Below are 22397 nucleotides of genomic sequence, written 5' to 3'. Positions count from 1 at the left end.
ACTAGAGCGACAGTTAGTGCTGATTTTACCTTCACGGCAGATAATTTTAATTTTAAAATCACATTGTTAGAAAAAAAAAAACTTGCATGGTCAGTCCCATGTGGAAAAGTGTATTTCAGTGCTACTCTGCTGTCGCATAATGTTTGGGGTTGTGTCTCGTAGAAAATGAGAAGTTCAAGGGCCTCAGATTTAACATAGTTTCATGTGATTCTTGTCAGTGGGAGGAAAAAGGCACCAAAGCCTCTCTGTAGTCCTCAAAGGCTGGTCTGTCCAAGGCTTGGACACCACTGTTTGACCCATCCACCCCACCCCAGCATTTTAGAGTTCTTTAGCAATTACTCATTTAATCTAACGAGGCTGAGTGGATGGGACTGGCTAATGATCTGGCTCTCCGCTCATGGATTAACCCAATAATCTATAAAAGCAGGTTTCAAGGCTTTCTTTTATATGGTTTATGAAACAGTGTTTGAGTTGCTTTTCGCATGTTCGTATTTTTGTGTGTAAAGATTAAGTTTCAGCCCTGGTCATAAAGTGCAAAACACATCACTGGAAAAAGATCCAACAGGGAAAACAGAAAACACAACATTTCAGTAAAGGCATTAAAAAGACGTTTCAGAAAACGCAACAAATAAACAACAACAAAAGATGCGAATTAGGACACAAAAACATACTTTTCCCAAAACACAACTCATTTTCCTTTTTAAATGTTTTTTTTTTTCCTTTCTTTATCATATTCACTGTTGTGTTTTAGTTTTTGTTGTGATGTCATCTCCAGTGTTACGTTTTTCACCTTTTTCAGTGTAAGAGGTGAAAGTGTATCTAAAGATGAGTTTAGGAAATGAAAGCATGCAAAGAAACTGAGAGCCTTTGCAGGGAAGGGCATGTGTTTTGTCATTGTAAACCCCTGGGGAAGGGGGGGGGGGGGGGGGGGGGCTTTGGGTCACAGCATTTAGTGGGAATGTGTTACAACAAGTGGAGCTGTGTTTTATTCCACCAACTCTCCCTCCTCCTGGATCTCAGATCTGTTATTCAGCTGGCTAACAATAGGAGAGACCCTTCTCTCTTGAACAATACTACTGAAGCCTGCCAGACACACACACTCCATCTAAGCCCCCCTCCTACTCCCTGGACTAAAACTGCCCCCCTCACACATACTCTATGTCCCATCTAAGGGCTTTGCTCTGCTTGATGAGAGAATGCAAACTGGTTAGTATTCAGAAGAGAGGGAGATGATGGAGGCTGAGAAGTAGAGCGAGGAGGCGGGACTGTCACCAGGGCTGTTCATGTGTACTATTCCTGATACTATAGAGCATCAACAGAGACGATAACAGAGGATGGATGGTGTGAGCAGAGGCTGGTTGGTTAAGTAATATTTAGTCAGTCATGAGAAGTGGCTCATCGTGGGGCTGTTACACAGCGGCAGGCTGTCTGGAGGGGAAGCAGAGGTGAACCTTGGAAGGAGAACAGGAAATTCAGAGCATCTGGAATAAACCTATAAGAAGCACAGACTTTGCTGTTGCCATGGGGGGCTCCCTCAGCCAGAGCAGGAAAGGATCCTTCAGCTCTCCAAGGAAGAAAAGCAGCATGTAAGAGCAGATTTGTTATGTTTATCCTTGTTTGTGTGCAAATCTGGAATTTGTGAGCTTGTTTGGCCCCATTTAAGAGGAAAGAGGAGTGGAAGCTAAGGACTTGAAGGGCACTGCTAGAACTGGAAGCAAATTGGCCCCATCATACCACACTGTTCAAAGCATCAGCTGATTAGATGGTTTGAATACTATTTAGCTATTCAAATATAAGAAGTGGCTGAGGGCAAGACAGAGGAGCGGCACAGCTGATAACCTTTGTAGAGACTAATGTCATGAAAATGAGCTGATTGGCAGGCTCGTGAAAATTAAAGCACTACCCTTTCTTGGTTTTAACAGATTCTGTGTCTTAGCAGAGATAAAAAGCTGCTTTTGGCTATTAGTTATGCAGCTGTGACCCTAATTCAAAGATGATAGCATACAAGCTGCGCAGTTTGTTTGTGGGATAGCAGGTTCCAGAAAGTCCTGTTTTATTCATGCTGTGTGTTTCGCATCCAATAATTACAGTGGGATGTTCGAGCTGCAACTTTCTACAGCCTTATTGTTGACAAAATATATGGAAAGAGAATGATTATGTTCCTGTGCAATTGTCAGCATTTGTCAGCTTAAATGCACTTAGTGCCCCTTCTGCTTTCTCCTCTTTTTTCCCTCCAGTTCTTTGTAAGAAGAGTTATTGTGTTCACTTTGTCCTAGAAGGGATACTTTTTCGTTACCGTTTTTTAAAAGCTTCTGGTAGCCCCTTGTGGTGGATTGCTTTATCTCGATGACAACATTCATTCATATTAGAAGCATTGCAGGCATATACTGAAACAGATGTTGTGGAGATGGCGGCAAGACATACAGAAACATGTGGGCTTCAGGATCCGACAGCTCAGAGAGACAATAGCAATGCTGCTTGATATTTTGGTGTCAAAAAGAAATCCCTCACACCAAAAAAGCACCTTCTTCATTCATCTGTGTTTGCGTTAAGTCAGGTGGGGGTTGGGGTCCTCCCTGTGGGGAAAACAGGGAAGCCAATCATTGCTACTGGCTTGCAGCTTTCAGTGCATGGACTAATTTTAGCTTATTCATCCATTTTCATATTAACTGGAGCAGTCTTGGATGTACTGTTCTGCTTTCTGAAAGCCGGGAACTTACAGATACTGAAGTCCCACGCTGGGAACAGACTGACCTGCATTTGGAGCTCATTACTTTCTGCGGCGGTATAAACTCTGGGAACTGTTGGCAGAAAAACTATTTTTATCTTTGGTGAAACACACTTTGAGAAATCTGAGGTTAAACTCTTTGACATTGCATAAGCTTTCACTGACCATGTTTTCTATCTTAAGAGTGAAGCTCACAGCTGAATCATAGTGTAGGAATGAAAACATACTTTATCTAGGTTTACAGTCAAATATATACATTTCCTGTATATTATGTAGGTTTGTTTAGAGAAAAAAGATTTAAAAGTCAAAGAAAATGGATACACATATAGAAAAACATTGAGATGGGTTAATGGGACATGGGGGCGGGGGTTGGGTGCTGCCTTTGTTCCGTTATATTCAGGGACAGTTGCTCAGCTGGTGTTCCACACATCACTCCTCTTTGTTTTTTATGCCACTGCCATTCATGCTGTTCTACAGTAGTGTAATACTCTTCTTCCCCTCCACTCAGTCTAACTCTGTTCACTTTGTATTGGTTTTCTGCTCTAACTGCAATTAACTGAATGTTTTCTGTAAACGATGACACATCAGTGACTAAGACTGCTGTGCTTCCCAGAAAAATAACAAGGAGTCTGGCGCATCAGTCTTGATATACATTTCTCTTGTGAGCGTGTTGTGTCTTGTATAACTCTGAGCTGCATTCATGCATAGCAATCAATATATGTTAGCAAATGTCACCTGCGCTATCTTGCTCTCTACATATCTCTGTATGTAGTCTGTGGATATTAGCATAGGTCAATACACTTGAGACTCATTGCTGAGTGTTGCCATGGTGACACCAGAAACCCGTCGACTCTCTTTAAGCTCCCAAAGGTGACATCAGACTTGTCATGCATATGGCTCCCTTGGTTTCTCTTGCACGTTGCTTTTTCCCCCGGCTGCTTTTCTGTTATTGAATTGATGGCTGAATCTAAAGGCTGCTATCTCTGCTATCTGTTTTCTTTTATGTGAGGAATATAAGTCGAACAGGGACCACTAGATGGAGCTGTATCATGTGACATATTCACGCACCGATAACTATGACGTCTCCAGCTGACATTTCAGGAGAAAAAATACTTCTATTTGTCTGGAGGTTGGTGATTTAAAACGTCACAAGTTTCACTTTAGCCCAATTGTCTCCCAGTATAAATTTGTCTTGTAGGGAGGGTGAGCACACACATTCTCAAAATAAAAACTGATGAAATATGTGAACAAAATTTGCAAAAACACCTGTAAACACAGATCAGTCTCGAGGCTGAACCCTATAGTGGGAGTCCATCATGTGCCTCCAAACTAGTGCTAGTTTGGGGGGGGGGTCTTGGTATGCAGCAATTTTAGGAAATATCCACATGAATGCCAGGAAGATTTCACAGAAGAGCATAGCATTGCTTCTGATAAGTCTAATTACAAGCAAAGTCAGCACTGGCTAAAATGGCGTTGTCAACATCCCTAACAGCCAATCTGTGGAAAAAGCAAAGATCTACCTTCTGTGAAAAGTTGACCTTTTTGCTTAATTGATGAGAAGATAAACACATTCCTCACTGAATTTCATTAGATTTGGCATATTTGAGTATGTTTATTTCTGGAACAGAGACTTAATATTTATCATCTAAGGACAGAGATATTTACAGCTAATTTCAAATAAATCCATCTGGACTGTGGTCCTGTTCGAAAGGAGGAAGATTTAGACTTGGAAGTAACACTACAGTGAGATTCAGACTAAATTTATTTTGGCATTGAGGGTATTAGGAGCAGAGATAAACAGTTGACATACCTCGCTGATTCCTTCGCAGTGTGTGTACATTCATATTTCTCTCATCCAGTACCCGATCCCCTCTGTTGTGGCTTGCAGACATGTTTATCATGGCTGATGTTATTCTTAGCTCATAACCACACATGCTCCTATCAGTCAGAATCTAATTAATGATTAAGGATTTGCATTCTTGCTGAATGACTTTCTACAAATGTGTAAAATAGCCAGGCCCATGTGTATTTAACGAAATATGTCTGTTTATCTGCTTTGCTGGTTTCAAAACGTGAGCTAAGCTGACAGTCTTAGTTTATGGGTGTATGTATGTGTGGGTTTTACTGCTGGTGCTCTGTTATTTGTGGTTTCAAGGTATTACATAAGAGCTTATTCTCTTTCCTCTGTTTTTTTTTTGTTCTCTGTCAGTGTTTTGTGCTACCAAAGAGAAACAGGGGTATTTGCAGTGTTGTCTGCATGCCTGTCTAGTAACACAGCTACAAGGTGTGGCTGGTTGAACAGTTGGGTGTCCTTTTATGTTTTGAGGGGTGTTGTAGGCTCCAGGGAGATTTGCTTCTGTAACAGGTTTGTCTTCTTAGTTGTCCTGACAGATGAGAAAACAAAGAAAAGGAGACAATGTTGGGAAAGAAAGGCAAACAAAAGTTTTAGTTTCCAGACCTGCCCAACGTTCGCTCGCTTTCTTTCATTCTCTTTGATATCCAGAATGCTCTCAACCGCCTCGTCTCCCTGTGTCTCTCTCCTCCGTTTGAGTTGATGCGGTTTTCTATTAAACTTGCTTGTAGGTTGAGTAGTTCTTCTCTTTGGCTGTCGAAAATTGATTAGAGCCTCTTTCTCCGCGTTCACCAGTGTGTAACATTATTTGAGATTGCGTTGATGCATGAAATCTCCTCTGTCGGCCCGTGTGCGTCTTTGGGATATTGTATCTTCTGTTTTTCTTTCCTCATACTTGAGTGTGAGCTGTATACAGCAGGAAAAACGCTTTAAAGTGCAAATAAAACGAGAAACGTCTCCCGTTTCTCTTTGCGTTCACTTTTTTTTGCACAGTGGCTGAATCATCATTCTGTTATTAGATTAGTCACGGTCCATGTTTTTCCAAAGAACACTTCTTATCCGGCCTAGATATCCTGTGTGTGTGGGCCTCTGTGTCGCAGAGAGATGCACAAATGTGAACGCCTGGATTTGGAGTTACATAAACCACCAATGACCAGCCGCAAAGGAACACGTGTGATCAGTGATGAGAGCCTCCATTTCAATTTCTTCCATCGTGATAAGCAAATTCATCCCTGCCGAATCTGGGTCTGTTGTATTGATTTATATTGGGCTGGCCTGAATCTTTTCAGTGAACAATGGATCCTCAGTTTTGGTACACCGCGTGGCATTAACAGCAAGTCCGATTTTATATGTCTGTGTTAGTTATAATGGGAACATTCTTAGTCCCTCTTGAAGATATTTGCTCATTTTTATCACAAGAAAAGAAGCAGACAATAATTGCTCTGTTTTTGCAAAGCCCTGTTGTAATTGCCCCCAGTCTTTGCTGCCAAGTAAACAAACTATTAAGATCTCAGATTACCATCAGAATACCTTTTATAAACTAACAGTGATCCTGCTATGTGAGAATAACAGATTTGACAACACATGCCTGTTTTAAAACAATAATAAAAAAAGGGTGTACCTAGAAAAGCACAACAATGTCCTTATTAGATACCTAATTACAGTTTTGTTTTTAAGTAATATCGGGCTGTATATGGGAGTATGCTTACAGAAATGTAAGGGTTTTATAGTGGTATGAATTAATTTTCTTTTTAGATCACAACTCGTTTCCTTCCTTATTTCTTAAAATACACTGTATGCCACATCATTTCCTCCCTCCTACTGTGATCTCTTTCCATCTGCTCTCTCTTGAAGACACAAACGTCTGCTCGTCTGTCTGTTCCAGAGAAACCAGACTCTTCTTGCCTCTTAAAACAGGAAACATTCCCTCTCCTTCCCCCTCTCCTTCACCCTCAAAAACCCAGAGAGTAGGGAGGGAGGGGGAGAAGAAAGGCAGGCGAGTTAGCAAACACGTGGGAGCAGAGCGAGCCGATGTGTGTTAACCAGCTGATCGTCCACCCAGGCAGAGTGAGGAGAGGGAGACGGAGGGGAACCGAGGGGGGAGTGACTACTGATGCTACAGTAATCTGCATCGCTTTAGTCAGTGCTGTGGAGGGCAAAGCAGAAACAGAAGCAGCTGCAGCAGTGTTAGGCACGTTCCTCTGGCACGAGCGCCAACAACACAGAAGAGCAGGATGGGAAAGCTAAACAGCTAAGCAAGATGAGGAAGTGAGCCTCCCGTATAGAGAGCAAGACAGGAGGCAGTTCTACAGGCTTTTGAATTTGTAGTTCAAAGACTGTTTTAAACTGGAAAATCACAGAGTTGCCTATTTGATTGACAGCAGCGGCATTCTAAACTGATCCAGAAGAAGAGGAAGTTTACTGTTAAACCTTCGAGGTAACATCAACGACGTGTAAAGATGTCCTGGTTGTCTCCGGTCCAATGGGCCAAATGGACATGGTCAGCAGTGACTGGAGGTACAGGAGATGATGGGCAACCCACAGCGAAAGATGACAGAGAGGACAAGTAAGAGGGCAGGGCCACGGGCATTAGTGTGTGTGTGTGTGTGCGTGCGTGGGTGTGTAGACAGAAAGATGGATGGTTTTGTATGAGACTCAATATCAGAAAAAGTTTCTCGATGCCATAGACCGTTAATGTGTGTGTGTTTATGTGATGAGGGCAGATTCTCCTGAGTCATACTGACAAGTGATGAATATATACACACAGACGTCATCAGTGAAGCTGTGGTATATCTCAAAAAAACAAATGACCAGATTTTTAGTGCAGAGATTGTTTTGTGTGTACCTGTTTTCTGTGCAGACACAGAGGATATAACCGTCTAGACCTGTGTATGAGTGTGTGTGTGAACCATCTGTGGCAGTTGGGAACAGTTGACAAAAGCTGGTGGATTGGATAGAAAGCCACAGTTTCCAAAGCTTTTGATGCATTTTTTTTTCCCTCCTGTCCATTTCTAGTTTCTAAGTAACCATCCAAGACTGCAGCCGTTGGGGCCATCACTGGGCTGTTCTCCCGTGGGTGGGTGTGTGTGTGTGTGATTGGGAGTATTTACATAAGGATAAGCTCTGACAGTGGTGTTGTATTGAGTCTCAGATTATGTGAGTGTGTGTGTGCCTCTACTAGTTGTCAGAGAATTAAGTGTTATAGGGTGCTGGCACAGTGAGCTGGGTTCGCTCTTGGGCTGTTTTTCATTAGAGTGCAGACGTTTTGATGTGCGTTTAAGTGGCTGAGTATGGGAACACACACACAAACGCTCACTGTTGATGTCCTTCCCCTTCTTTTATTTTCTCATCAGTTTGGGAACGCATTTGGTCTGGGTGTCCAGGCAGCCCACTAAGCAAGCCAAAAATTGTGTATGTGTGTGTGTGAATTAATGTTGTGGGACACAAGGTTTGGTTATTGAGGAGCAAAGGATGCAGGTGGCCTTGTAGGGCTTTGCTTCCTCTCCTCTCCCTTCCTCTGACTTCCTTTGAAATAAAAGCAGCTTGTTTATTTTGAGCTGCATTGAACTGTGAAGTCCATTGTTTTCATGCTTCTTTAAGAAAATAGAAAACTGATACTGGAAAGCCATTGTTTTTTTTTGTTTTTGTTAGAATGAATCTGACACTCTTACATATGATGAAAGACTTTCTAGTTATGCATAAAAGTATGCAGCATACATATACATTTAGACTGATAAACATTTTCAAATTTGTTCTCATTGTTTACTTGAGCTTTAAACCAGTCAGTGTGAGTTATTGTTGTCACATGTTCTAAGTCATTTCATAGAATATGGATGTTGGTCATTTTTCTTTTTGCACATTTTCAAAATTTGCGATTGTTCCATATAGTATCCAAAATAACTAAGCTCAGTTTGAACTGTGTCTGCTTTGTGTTAGTATTTTTTTTTTTTTATATCAGTTTTGGTCTTTGTCTTTGAAAGCTATCTTATTAAGATGAAACATGAAAGAACTCAGTTTAATTCTCTCTCCTACAGTTCAGACTCCGAGGGGACCTTTGACACTCCAGAGGCCGAGTCTCCAGGTGTTGTGAAGCTGATAGGCCAACTGGACAACTCCACCCACACAGGTGAGATGTTGTAGTGCAGCTGGGTGGTCAGTCTACAGTTTATTTGCCTGTCAAACACTATTAAACTCAAATGTTGATTTTAAACACTATCAAGAATGTCTGTCCACCTTACCTTATGACCTTACATCTTATGATGATGATCATAAGATCATCTTATGATCATCATGCATTTTTGGCTCAGTGGGTCAGACTATTCTGTGTCCTATAATACCAGCTGTGGGTGGGCTTAAGGTGTGTTAATAGAACCAGTGACGGCTCCTAAGTACACCATAAGTTGTACCAGACATTGAGTAAGGCCTAATGGAAAGAAGGCTCGGAACAGCACTTGTCATGACTGAAAAGATTTTTCACAGTTTTTCCTTTTGGCTCTGCTGGAAGCTGTCTGAGGTTGATTGGATGAACCATCCAGTCAAGATAAACAGAGTATTATTTGAAAGTGTCTGACTTCTCCCGCGAACAGCTTCCCAGATTGGTCCGTATAACAAACCTTTTAGTTTTTTTTCTGTATTTACTGAAATGTGTGTGTATTTACTGTAAATAATGGACATATGATACACTGTCAGATTGGTGGTTTCGTCTGCTTGTGTTTTCAATCAAATCCATCCTGTAAAACTTTATACAATTACAACTTTTAAAGTTTATATTACGTACAGTTTGTAGAATGTTTGTATGGCTGCTTGTACTCCTACAAAAATAAGTAATATGACTTTCATTGAGTAGATGTGCAAATAATACGGTAGGCTTGGCCTGCTAGGGAAATAGCTTGAAATAGGCTGAAATAGCTTTTCCTTTCAGAGGCATCACTGTGGTTGAAAGGGAGTTTGTTGGACTTATGTTCATACTATGTCTCTCATTGTTGTGAAGTAACATCTTAGAATTTTTTTAAAGGATCAAAAGATCAGCTAATGTGTCAGCTTTGGATACTTTGATGTTGGTGCTAGCAAATCAGATCTAAATCAAGAGTGAATTAGATTGGTAAAAGCAGAGTTATCATCATCATTACTTACAATTCATAGCTTGCTGCCTAATGTGATGATCCAGCCATACATCCATGAACTGTACTTACTATAGGGGGGGTCACAGAGAGCCTGTTCCAGCTGACACTGTATAAAAGTTAGTGTTCGCCCCGGACAGGTTTACAGTCCATCATAGGGCCAAAACGGAAGGGCAGACCAATGTGCACACTCACATTTACAGTGAGAACATAAAACCATGATCTGACAATCATTGCAAATAATTCTTTATTGGTAAAGAAATATTTTTCTTTATCTCTTTCTTTTGCAATTAGGATGAACTGACACTTTACTGTTGCAGTAATTATACTATTTCTGTAAACTGCAGCTTTACTCTGGTATTAGGAACATATGGCGTTGACCTGCGTTAACATGCCTGAGTCAGATCTTACATTAGTGTGAGGTCATCTACCTGAAGCATGTATGTGAATGGTGATTAGAAATGGAAATGATCTCTCTTTGGTAAAAGTTCTAAATAAAATGGCTGCTAGTTGAGTTATTTTTTTGTGAAGCTGCCAAAGAGTCTCGCTGGTTTCCAGTCCCTCCTCCTCCCCCTTCTGCTTCAGTTGCCCTGCTTTCATCCACACACACATCGCCATGGTAATTATTGGGGCTATCCACAGTGCCATTTCTGTGCAAAAACAAATATGAATCTCACCACTGTTTGCAAACTCAGATTCTGTATCAGTGATCATCAAAAGAAATGGATTTGGACAGTTTTATAATTGGATAAAATTGTTTTGCATGGATTGAATGTCTCAGCTGTTTAGATTCAGACATGCCTTCACAACAGTATAGAGAAAATTCGCCAGCAAGCAACATAAATTTTTTATTATTATTATTGAGTCTAGTTTACAGGCAGTAACCATATCCTTTGCATGTCACATAGTCAGAGCAAAATCTGAGTTTGTTTCATAAATAGAAGATCAACTATATAGAGCAACTCCTATAATTAGAAGACTCAAATGGGTCTGCGTGTTTATGGGAACAACCACACAGCACCCTTCTATCTATATGTGCCTTTAAACGATTACGTATATGAAACCTGAGACCGCTGTGTGTCTACGTATCTGTTTCTCTCTCAATGACACTGTCTTACTTCCCCCTCTGTCTCCCTTTCCTCTTTCTCATGAGTTGTGAAACTGTAATAAAGCTCAGTGTTGCTGAGCCATGTGGTGGGGTGTATTCTGCATGACTGGGTGTGGTTCCTCTACATCTGTTCCTTTTCTCCAAAGGGCGTGTTTGTTGTGCATCTGAAAGTACCAAGATTTTGAGCTGCAGCTCATAAAAACTTTAAACATTAATTGATTGTGTGATGTAATGAAAAATGATGCCGGGAAACTGTCACCCACTGAGCTGAAAGCAGTGACTTCATTCATCTTGTGTGTTGAGAAGAAGTGTGGTGGAGGTTGTTGTGGGTTTATTATTGTGTGTAGTTGTGTGGGGGTGATTATTTTCAGCAACAAAGATGCCTGTGTTTCAGCAGCAGTGTGACTCAACCGAGACCAGCCTGCTATGGTCGTTAGCTAGCTGTTAACGGGATGTCTGGGGACGCAGGAAGTGATGTGTTCGGTGAGGAAGCCAGCAATCATTTTAAGAGCTCCAACAGGAGAATCCGAAGTTTTATCAATCATTTCAATATTAAATCCCTGAATGATGATAAAATCCTCAGGTAGACACAGGCTGGGGAAGTGAGGATTTACAGTTTACTAAGAGTGGGGTTTGAGGAGGTGCATTCACAAGTACTTATTTTACAATTCTGATGGGAGCCTCTCTGTTGCTGATGCCAGCTCCTGGACAGTTACTGCTCACAGGTGAGAACATTGGAGATTTTAGCATTTAAAGACTGAGATATTTGATAGAGGAATCAATTGCTGCTCTTTATTTGCAAATGAATAACTATTTGGCTGCAAGTCAATCAAAGCTAAAAATGGGATGAGTGTTACAATGGAGCAGATGCAAACTTCACTTTAACATCTTGAGTCTCTCATTTGTAAGAGAAAAAAATGTTCAGTGTTCTTTCTAATTATTTTGTTGCCTGGATGAAACATCCTGAATCTCCTACAGATGGTTAAAAATTCAGCTGTTAAGATAGCAGCCCTGTCTTCTCTAGGGACTTGTGTGACTCAGGTCTTGATCTGATTACACTTATGTCTTGAAAGTAATTTCAAGGTTTCTTGACATTTGCAGGTCGGTTATTGAAAATATAACCTAGTCCCGTGTCATTAATAGATTTTCTATTAATTTATTAATAGATTAGATTAGATAGATTAGATTAACATAAATCTACCAGTTCATCTTTTTCATAGACCTGTTTGTGTCTGTTTTATTTTCTTTTGCTGTATAAACTAACTTATCTTTTCCTGTTTTTTTTTTTTGTTTTTTTTACAGTTCTTTCTGATGTTTCAAACCAAATTCTGGACAACTCCGACCAGGATGTTGCCACAGCTCCATCCCAAGAGGTTGACTCCCTTAACAATCTCACTGGCTTCTCTCGTAACAATGGAAACTTCAGTTTGGATCAGAACCTCAATTTGACCCTAAGCCCTAAACCTGGTGCTGAGGAGGGCCTCTCCCCATCCAGCCCTCTATCCCAGACTCAATCTCTGCGGCCGCCATCACTGCCTGTCCTCTCTGCACTGAACAAACCTGATCCTTCGGAGGTGGATGAAGAGGCCCCGCTGACATCTGACTCCAGCCCCGACTCAAACTTGACCGTCAGTGATGACATTTGTGTGGATCCTGATTTGCTCAATGGCAACATGAGATCAGAAATTAAATTAACCCATGAGGCCAACAACTCAATTATCACGTGAGTAAGACGTTATAGAGGCACACACCCAAAGGTCAGTCCTCCTCAGTGATCCATCATAATCTTCCTCGTCCCATTTGGTGGCTGCAGTTACACACAGGCTGAAAGTGAACGTATGTCACCAACAGATTTAGATTAAAAATAGTCCTCTCTTTCATTGGCTGCAAGGAATAGTAGTGAATGCATCTTTTGTTCACAATGAAATTTAAGTGTTTCTATTTTAACCTACAGTGGAAGCCTGTTATGCATCTTGAAAAGACTCATCAGCTGTTGTTTCTCCTCTTCAAATGCATTCATTATTCGCCAGTGTTATTATTTACTTTGATTTATAGGTTTTGTTAGATTTGATCCACATGTGTTCATTTAGGACTGTGTTCACATTACAGTGCCAGATTAACTATTTTACTAGCTGCTTTGTGTTTGAAGGCAGAGCATTTTCTTGAAAGGTTATGAGGTCTTAAAATGTGAAACAGGGACCTCTTGTGGTTTGTTTTTCATCAAATCCCCTTTATTTCCAGTGACTTAGATTAAAAAAACAACTTTTACTTTTCAGCAACAGGCTGATATTTCTGATAAGCAAAAAAAATGCAGTTTGCAAGACTAAAAAATGTCTGGGCAGATCATTCTCAAGCTTTAGAGGTGCTCTGATGGGAAGAAAAGCTGTCATAGTCTTTTATGTTTACTTAGCAGGACATTCACTCGTCATGCCTGCAACATCAGACAACATCAATTGTATCAATTAATATATTGTTTCAATTGACAGAAAAAATGAATCAGCTTGATTCCCTGTTGCACTCTCAGATGTCTGATTTTAAGTTTTGGTTTACTAAACTACAATAACCCTGCACTCACCTTGTGTTTAAGCTAACCCCCTGTCCCATCCTGTGTCTTTTCCTTCCCTTTTCTTCCACAACCTGTCATTCTGTTTCCCTTTTCTCCTTGTGACATCAGAACTTCTGAGCAAGTCCATTTCCTCTGTGTTCTGTTGTAAGTACTGTGTAGTTGTCTGTTTTGTAACTGCAGCTCTCTCAGTCCTGAACACATTCATTAACTCGCTCTCAGTTGCAAAGTAAAGTGAACTAAAGGTTGTGAGAAATGCAATTGCAAAGTAGAGGACAGAGAATGTTAGTGGAAACTCTTTAATTCCCTCTAATGCTCTGAGCAAATTTTGGAAACACTTCCATTAATCTGCTTTTTCTTCCGTGTAATTCAGCACTTTTCGAAGAGCATGTGAGCTTAGCACAAACAAAGCAAAGCTATGTGGTCCAGCTGTAAGGCTTTCTGTGTCTTCTTTCTTTTCTCATCATTGCACTCGTCCCCATGTACGCACATACAGAGCCATAACTTAGCTTGTGTTAACACTGACGTTATTTACCTTCATGCTCAGGAACTCCTGTAAAGTCAAGCAAAACCAGCTGATGCAGAAGGACATAGGGGCCAAGGTAAGGTCTGCTTATGTTTCTATTGTTCAGCTTTTGAGTGACGTCTGATTGAGGGGAAAGCATAAGCTTTGTAAGATTGTTGATGAAGCTTCCTTTGGTTTAAGGATGACCATCATGGAGGCCACGCTACGGATGAGGAGAAGCTGGCGAGCAGTGTCGGCACTAAACCAGAAAAGGACCAAAAGAGTGAGTAAATGGGTCAATTGTGGTTCTGTCCTTATAGTGTCCAATTAAAAGTCACAATGAACACTGTTACAATAGTGCGTAGTTGAGTTTTAACACAGTGAAGGACTCTACTGTACAGAGATCAGATAACTGTTAAAGTTTAGCCAGCATACATTAGCTTCCCTCTGGGCAGATGATCAGCCAGGGTCAGTCAGTACTGGATAGCAACAAGGTCATCCTTTTTTACTGTTACACACAAACACTCAATGTTGATTAATCATTAACTTTACACATGCTGTACTGAAACTGTGAGTCATGAGCATAGAGGACGGTTTGAAACCATAGTTTGGTGAGCTGTTTCTGTTTGAACAGAACTTTGTTGTTTGTTAAAGCATAGAATGCATTCAGAAGGTGTTATCTGTAGTTTAGATTTGACCTTAACACCACCTGCACTCAAAAATATGTTACTTCTCTGTACAGAATGGCGTGTTTTTAGAGTTTGATTTCTGTATCACAGGTCCTCCACTGACCCTGTGGAGAACAGCATGTAACCTCAGAGTGTGTCATGTGGTGTCCGGCACCAGGATCTTCTGGGGCATATGAGTTGTAGAGGGTGGGGGCTTGTTCACATTGGAATCTGAGGGATTTTGCGCTGCATTTGCACTTTAGGCTTTATGTCATGTTCTTTGAGCCATGAAATTCATGGTGGAGCATTGTCCTGGGTGAGGATGCTGTTGTCAGAAAGTGCTGTTGCAATTAAAAGGGTGTGCTTGGTCTGTAACAATGTTTGGATGGGTGATGCATACCAAAGTAAGTTTTTCCAGCAGAAAACTGATATGTAAACACTTAATCAATGTAATTTACTTCTTCAGTGACCTTTTGTTACCAAAGACATGGTACGCTTATACTCTGACAGTTAATTTTGTTTAACAGATTTGCTGAGAATACTCTCAGAAAATATCCGTTTCTCAAAGGTTTTCTGATTCTAAAAATAGTTCTTCAACAAAAAAGGTGAGAGAGGTGTTGATGTAAGCTCACTGTCATTTGTTGCACAAAGTTAAGACAACCAGCAACTATACCAGAATCATTTCAAGAGTGCCATATTTTCCGCACCATAAGGCACGTAAAAGCCTTAAATTGTCACAAAAACCGGCCATGCGCCATATATGCACCGGATTCCAAAATCTGTCACAGATACCACCATTTTGAATTTACCGCAGTGAGCAACGAGCATTCATCGGGGCATTAAGCCCCCTTCGCATCACTCACCGCTCTCCCTTCGCGCCGCTCACCGCCAGGTTCACTTTTGCTGCGCCTCTTCGCTCTCGTACATTGGAAAAGAATGGCAACTGGCCACTTCCATCACTTGCTTTGGGTTCGGTGTGAATCCAGGGTTAGGCGGATCCCAGCCATTCACTCTGAATGGGACGAAGATTGTATCGAGCTAGTACTTAGCGATTGAATCGTGTCATCATTAATGCTTTTGCCCATGTCCCAGTGAGTGCCTGTTCTTCAGTCTGAGATGGGTGATGCAGACCGATGTGCAGTTTATAAGTGTAAAAACGGCCGACAATGTTGTCCTTGACCGTCGGACCATTTCCCGCTGACACAGGGACTAATACATACACTACATGTGCTGGCAGCAATAAACCCATCAGAGAACATTAGGTAATACGTACGCCTTATAATCAGGTGCGCCTTATGAATGGGTTAAGTACAGAAATGGACCCCATAAGTGAGGGTGTGCTTTATAATCAGGTAAGCCTTATAGTGCGCGAAATACGGTAACTGTTTAAGATTCAGTCTTCAAGACACAAGATAAATAGATTGATTCAATGAAGAAGTGAAACAAGACCTTGTGTTATACCATGTGATACTGTGAGTCATAAAAATATTTGGATCACAATTTGAACAAGTGATGCCATCTCATCTCAGCCACTGTGACATCAGATTTTCATCCATCCATCCTTTTTCTATGCCAGTTTAATCCAAGTCAAGGTCATGGGGGGGGGCGGCACATTTTTGGATGGTGGGAGGAAGCCAGATACTTGGAGCCTGCACCTATGCATACACGGGTAGAAAATGCAAACTCCACACAGAAAGGCCTCAGCCTCAAACCAGAACCCCATTGCTGTGTGGTGACAATGCTAACAACCGCACCACTGTGCAGCAGTGCAGCATTTTATATTTAAAAAAAATTTTGGGCAATAAAGTAACATTTACCCTTCATTTACTTTCACCCGCTGGTCATGCTGATTAACTATTTTGGTCTGTATGATTATGCTACTTATAACCATGACTTTTTTTTTTGTTCCTTTTTTTTGTTCTTTTTTTTCCCTCCAGAGTGCCATGTGATGTCCAAATCTGTGGAGTCAGACTGCTGCTCTGTGGTGAGGCACTTATTTCATTCTCCTTACATCTGATGTGTGACAGTTAGTTTATTCATCATCAAAGTGGGATACAATCATGTACGTTGGGTTAGATTTGATGGGTTTTGTCAGTGTTTTGAATGTAATTGTAATGATGATGCTACCAGTAACCACTAGGTGGGGCTGTAGCCCCCTTTGTGGCTGTCACCACCAGCACCTTAGAAAAATTGTTTTGACAAGTCCAGTCATGTCTGAGCATCACATTCACAATGGCACTTTCACCCCCATCTGCTTCATCATATACAGGCTAAACCAACTGCTTTAAGGCAGTAGATTTACAAAAGCAGAGCAAGTAAAGTGATTTATTGTGACTTATAGATGCAATTGCCTGCCCAGTTTGGAGCGAGCTGCATTAAAAGCTTTAGTCTGATCTGATAATGATGACTGCAGTGTGCTTTAGGACAGCACGAAGTACTTAACGTCTGCCACCATGTTCATCTGCTCAGGTGACAGATGGATTTAGATTATCACCCAGGAGATTAGAATATGAGTGTCTTAAAGGGGAACTCCGGTATTTTTAAATCTAGTCCTTATTTCTGGCATGAAATACGTCTATCTACTCACCGAGAACAGTTTGGTGAAAGTCGGCGTCCTTCGGGAGCTATTTAGATAACTCGCGATCAGTGTATATCCATATAACAGAGTGAATAGGGCAGGGATGATGCAGTCTCTAAATAAGGCATTATCTGTCTTTATTTCACCAATACTTTAAGAAGTTGCCCCGTTCACTCCGTTACTCCGGATATACGCTGATCGCGAGTTATCTAAATAACTTCTGATGGACTTTCGCCAAACTGTTTTCGGTGAGTAGATAACTTTTATGGCAGTATTATAAGTGCTGTTTGTTAAAATGGAAACAAATGTAGTCAATTAATTTGAGGTTGAACCCATTATGACTACTTGGTGCACAGGAAGAGATGGGCATTAATGAATTTCTTGTGCTCTCAGCAGTATGAGGACACGTGCAAACTGAAGAGCTCATCAGAGGGAAGTGAAATGCAGAAAACGGGAAGTCAAGTCCTGGATTCCATCTGCATCAGTGAGGCAGAAAAACAGGCAGTTCTCACCCTTATCAGAGAGGAGGTACACACTTTCGTTTGTTTTAGCCTCAGTAGCTTGCACAGGTTACTGACAAGGCTAAAGTCAAGCACACAGTTCTGCTCACAGACAATGTTTCCTTTCAGATCATCACTAAAGAGGCTGAAGCCAATGACTGGAAGAAAAAGTATGAGCAGTGCAAACAAGAAGTCGATGAGATGAGGTTAGAAAACAGGCTACCCTATACTTTCACTCAGTAGTCATGGAGGAGAGAATATCAACATGAGTGATCATGTGAAGTTTAAATGGATTGAGCTGATTTTTTTTCAGTTTATTAAACCATGATTTTGGGGTTTGGAGGTATTAGTGCAGCAGTAAGTTTGCTGTAAGTATAATCATTAAAAATCATCTTGTATCATGTCTGTATTACAGGAAGATTGTTGCAGAATATGAGAAAACAATTGCTCAGATGATTGGTGAGTAGAAAGCAGATATAGTCAACCAAAACATTCAAACTGTGACTTATCCTGTGCTACGAAGCAGCAGTTTAAAAAAGCTTTTTCATGCAATTGCTGTTAAAAGACTAATTAGCACTCCTCAATTTTATTTTCTCTATCAATCAGAGGATGAGCAGCGCAACACATTGAGCTCCCAGAAGGCTTTGCATGCTGTTACAATGGAGAAGGAGGCCGCCCTGGCAGACCTGAACTCTGTGGAACGCTCTCTTTCGGACGTGTTTCGGCGATATGAAAACATGAAGAGCACTCTTGAGGGCTTTAAAAAAGTAAGTGATATCAGGACAGTGATTCCTGTCTTGGTAATAATTTGCAGAACATGTCATTTTCTGGTGGGATTGTAAGAGGATTAAGGTCAATGAAAGTATTGTGCGATTAGCGGCAGCAGTTGTACGAACTGTAATAGGGGTTTAGATTAATAGATTTTTCTCAAACAGTTTCCCCCTGAACAAATCAACACAAAAGCCACCCGGATAAAGCAGTTTATGCCCAACTGTCGACCTCCATGAGCCAGAACTGGTTCAGAGTTGCTGCTTTTGGGGAAAAGAAGAAATCTGGGAAAAATACAAGGAGAACAAGATACAGTTCATATTAGAATTTTAAAAATTTAATTAAAATATTAAAGATTGTATTGTATTTGTAAAAAATGTATTTGCTCTCTCCATGTATATAGTTTATAAATAAACCAAACCGTGTTTGATCTTCACACGCAGAATGAAGAGGTGCTGAAGAAGTGTGCTCAGGAGTATCTGTCCAGAGTCAAGCAGGAAGAGCAGAGATACCAGACACTAAAACTACATGCAGAGGAGAAACTAGACAAGTATGACCAGACTAAAGAGTAGAGAGTTTCACAAAACTAACTTAATTCTTGCTGTTGTATAAAAAATGTATTAACTTCCCTTATGCATCTCTCAGGGCCAACGAGGAGATCGCTCAGGTGCGGGTGAAGGCGAGCTCAGAGAATGTGGCGCTGACAGCTAGTTTGAGGAAGGAGCAGATGAAGAATGAGTCTCTGGAGCAAGCCTTGCAGCAGAAGGTAGAAATCACTGTGCTGCATACTAATCCCTTCAAAATAATAATAAAACCCCCACATAATTCAGCTCTGTTTTAAGTGTATATTTATTAGATGGAATGTACTTATCTTCCTTGGTGGTGTTTTTACAGAATCAAGAGATCGAGGAGCTCACAAAGATCTGTGATGAGCTTATTGCCAAAATGGGAAAAATAGACTGAGAATTTTAATGGGGATCAGCCTTTATTGTCCCTCCAGCCCTGCCCACAGTCCTGCAGTGACGCCCTGTGCATGCCCCAGACCAAGAAGCATCTCTTGTACACTACTGTGTGCCTGCCCTACATCTCAGAGCCTGCTTATGTACAAACATCTGAAATAACCTTTGTTTTCTACAATTGCACTATCTGTGACCAGAACCTGTAAGGCCCTGTACATGTTGATTACATGTGATAACTTTGTTTGCATTTTGCGCCCATTATGGTGTCATGTGGAGCCCTTGAGCTTTTGTCCATCAGGTCAATGAACAACAAACTCCTTGTGACTCAACTTGTATTCCCAACAGCTTAACGGCTAAATTCCCAGCAACTCCTTCTGCAGGATGACATCAGATTTAATGCCGGCCGGGGTTTGTTTCGTAGTTACATTTAGGCTTATGCTTCGATGGGCTTTTGATCAGGACTATTTTGTTCTAAAGCAACAATAGATACATGTATTTTTATATGGAGTTCACTCTGCTTTCATTATGAAAGACCCAAGTTCAGAGGTATTGTTTGAGGTCAAGGTCAAAGGCAAACTGCACAAGAAGCGTGGCAAAGGATTTTTCAAGGACATGTTGTTCATTGTTCCTCAGAGTTTGTTTGGAACTCGCACTAAACCCAAGCTGCTAATGATTTGCAGAATTTGCTTCATCTGGTTTATGATATGACACATTTGGGATTCTGGACACTTCAAGTAGCCACAGAAAGTTTTATCCACATAGAGACACATATATCCGACAATCATCGACCTAACTGTGACTGTGCACCCCTGTCTGTTCACTAACCTATGTGAGGAATCCTGAACAACTGGAAAACTAATAAATAAAACATAATGATTATATTTTGATTGAGGATATTTACAATTATACAATTTGCAAGTGCTGCTATGTGTCAACCGTTTTTTTTGTTTGTTTTAAACATCAGCCTGTCACTGATTTGAGTGTCCAATAATCAGATTTACCTCCTGCCACAAGGGAGACATTACATGTTTGTGAGAGGTTTTTTCTCTTGCTCATGTGTGATGAAGATGTGAGCTCTTTGTGCCTGTATTTACAGTAATGCACTAGTCAACAAATAAAGATGTTTCTTTGCATGTTTATTCTCACAGCTTTGCATTTCTCACAGACCGCTTCTTAACTCGCCAGTAAGCACAGGTTAGCCTTGGCACAGCGTTGACATGTTATAGGTTGCTTTGACTTAGTGGGCATCACTGAAAAAAAATCCGATTTTTGTGCCAATACAATACCTGAATCGTGGATTTTTCATGCCTTTTTAAAGAAAGAAATTTCCCTTTCCTTTCAAGAATCTAAAAGTTCTAAGCGTTTGGAAGGATTTGTATAGTCTAAAATGTGCAATTCTGTCCTTTATATTCACAAAATTTGTTGAAAGAAACGGGTTTAGAAATAAAATAATTTAACTCTTATTTCTGGTATGTTAAAGTAATTTTACTCGGTCACATTTGACCAAGTTTTAGTTTGTGATAATGAAATCCAATAAAAACATAAGGATGAGCTACAGTATATTTGTGCCCGTCTGATGTCTCGTTGCCTGTTGTCACTCAGCTACATCGTTTTATGAAATATCGTCTTCTAACTGAAGTCTCTTTCTTTGATTTTGCTTTAAGTTTGTACTTGTGGGTCAGAAATGATGATCTCACACTTGTTCTGAAGTGACGTGAATGTGTTTACAGTTGCCTGAATAAACATTGATATAGCTTGTTCCTCTCCATTGTACTTTTTTTTTGGTGTAACTTCAACTTTTACAATTGTTCACGCACAACTTTTTCATCTACAATTCCGTTTGTGTCTCTTTTAGCCAGAATGCATCTCAGCCTACCTACATATCAGTATAATAGCTTTCAGCAGCTGCAAAAATTGCCCCGTAGAATATAAGAAATAGACCTTAGAATTTATGTTCATGAGCACGCTGATGGCTGTGTAACACTGAACTGTAACTGTGTCGCCCTAGTAAAGCTTGCTCAATTAAGTCTATACCTGCAGGGTGCTGGCTGTGCAGCATAGATGGAGATTATAAGGATAAGACTTTAATTCCCTCAGACACCTTCCAATTGTTAAACTCCCTCCTTCACCACCTCAGCCTCCGGTGTAAATCCATCAAACACTCATCCATTCCATCTTTGGACTTTGGAAGACACTGACCCATCAACCAGCTGCTATGAAGACTGCCTTGGCCCTGCTCATGTTCATCTCTCTGGCCTTCCACAGTAAGTTTCTGTTAAACAGGTTGCTGAGTTTTTTTAGCAGCAAAGAAAACTACAATTGATTAGTAGCTGGTATGCAGACTGCTGAGATGATACACAAACACTTTTTATTGCAGAGGACCCAGCATTTTTTTTTCATCAGAAATGCAGACTTTTGTTAAGGATTGCAGCAAATCTAAGCAAATGATGTGCACTACATGTCTGTCAGCAGTGGATTTAGCCTGCATGATGGACGAGTCTTGTGCAACTATACCGTAAAAGTATGAAAATGTACTAGAATCACAAATCTGAAATATGCAAGCTTAGTCTCAACCCAGTTGCTTTCTCCTTTTAATCCGTCTGCGAAGGCCATGCTCTAAAATGTCACTCTTGTGTGGCGTCCAGTGACGATGAATGCAACCGACAGGGCTCCATCTCCTGTCCTCAGGACGCTGACGCCTGCTCCACCATCACTTGGCCAGGTGAGTAAACACACAAATCACACACCCTTAGACATGCAACACGGGGAGCCTCACTAGAGGTCAGCACAACGCTGCCAACAACAGCAGTCACTGTTTGAGGGTCAAGGAAGTCTGGTAGGGCTTAAAATAGCATCCATCCAATTTTCATTGACAGATATGTTTTAATTGTGATGCATAATGAACAAAGGCCCAATACCCCATCCTGCATGCTCAGGATGGGGTATTGAATTAAAGAGAAGTTTAGCTAGAAAACTGTTTTTGAATTGGTTCTGTATGAATGAATTTGACTAATTTATTTGATTTTATTGATTGGATTATGATTACAA

General features: G+C 40.8%; 1 protein-coding gene across 5 annotated transcripts; it reads left to right on the top strand.

Moving 5' to 3' along the window:
- Positions 1-1280: 1280 nt before the first annotated feature.
- LOC140309939 (transforming acidic coiled-coil-containing protein 1-like) lies at positions 1281-21109 on the top strand. 5 transcript variants are annotated; one of them, XR_011916409.1, is made up of 14 exons: positions 6448-7146; positions 8615-8706; positions 12111-12531; positions 13919-13973; positions 14078-14159; positions 16482-16528; positions 17516-17650; positions 17752-17828; positions 18038-18081; positions 18229-18389; positions 18834-18940; positions 19036-19156; positions 19285-19907; positions 19948-21109. XR_011916409.1 is itself a non-coding variant. In XM_072388019.1 (13 exons), exons 1-13 carry the CDS (start codon positions 1522-1524, stop codon positions 19351-19353), a joined length of 1473 nt encoding a protein of 490 aa, XP_072244120.1. In that variant the 5' UTR covers positions 1281-1521; the 3' UTR covers positions 19354-21109. The 5 variants fall into 5 exon arrangements, 4 of the variants coding, with proteins under 4 accessions (XP_072244120.1, XP_072244119.1, XP_072244118.1 ...); XM_072388019.1 differs by lacking the exon at positions 6448-7146 and adding an exon at positions 1281-1586 and having other exon boundaries at positions 17519-17650; positions 19285-21109; XM_072388018.1 differs by lacking the exon at positions 6448-7146 and adding an exon at positions 1281-1586 and having other exon boundaries at positions 19285-21109.
- The last annotated feature ends 1288 nt before the right edge of the window (positions 21110-22397 follow it).

Source organism: Leuresthes tenuis, unplaced genomic scaffold (assembly GCF_036924035.1).
Source record: "Leuresthes tenuis unplaced genomic scaffold, fLeuTen1.0.hap1 SCAF_6, whole genome shotgun sequence".
Classification (NCBI taxonomy): Eukaryota; Metazoa; Chordata; class Actinopteri; order Atheriniformes; family Atherinopsidae; genus Leuresthes; species Leuresthes tenuis.
The sequence above is the reverse complement of the archived record's forward strand: the minus strand, read 5'-3'. Positions and strand labels throughout refer to the sequence as shown.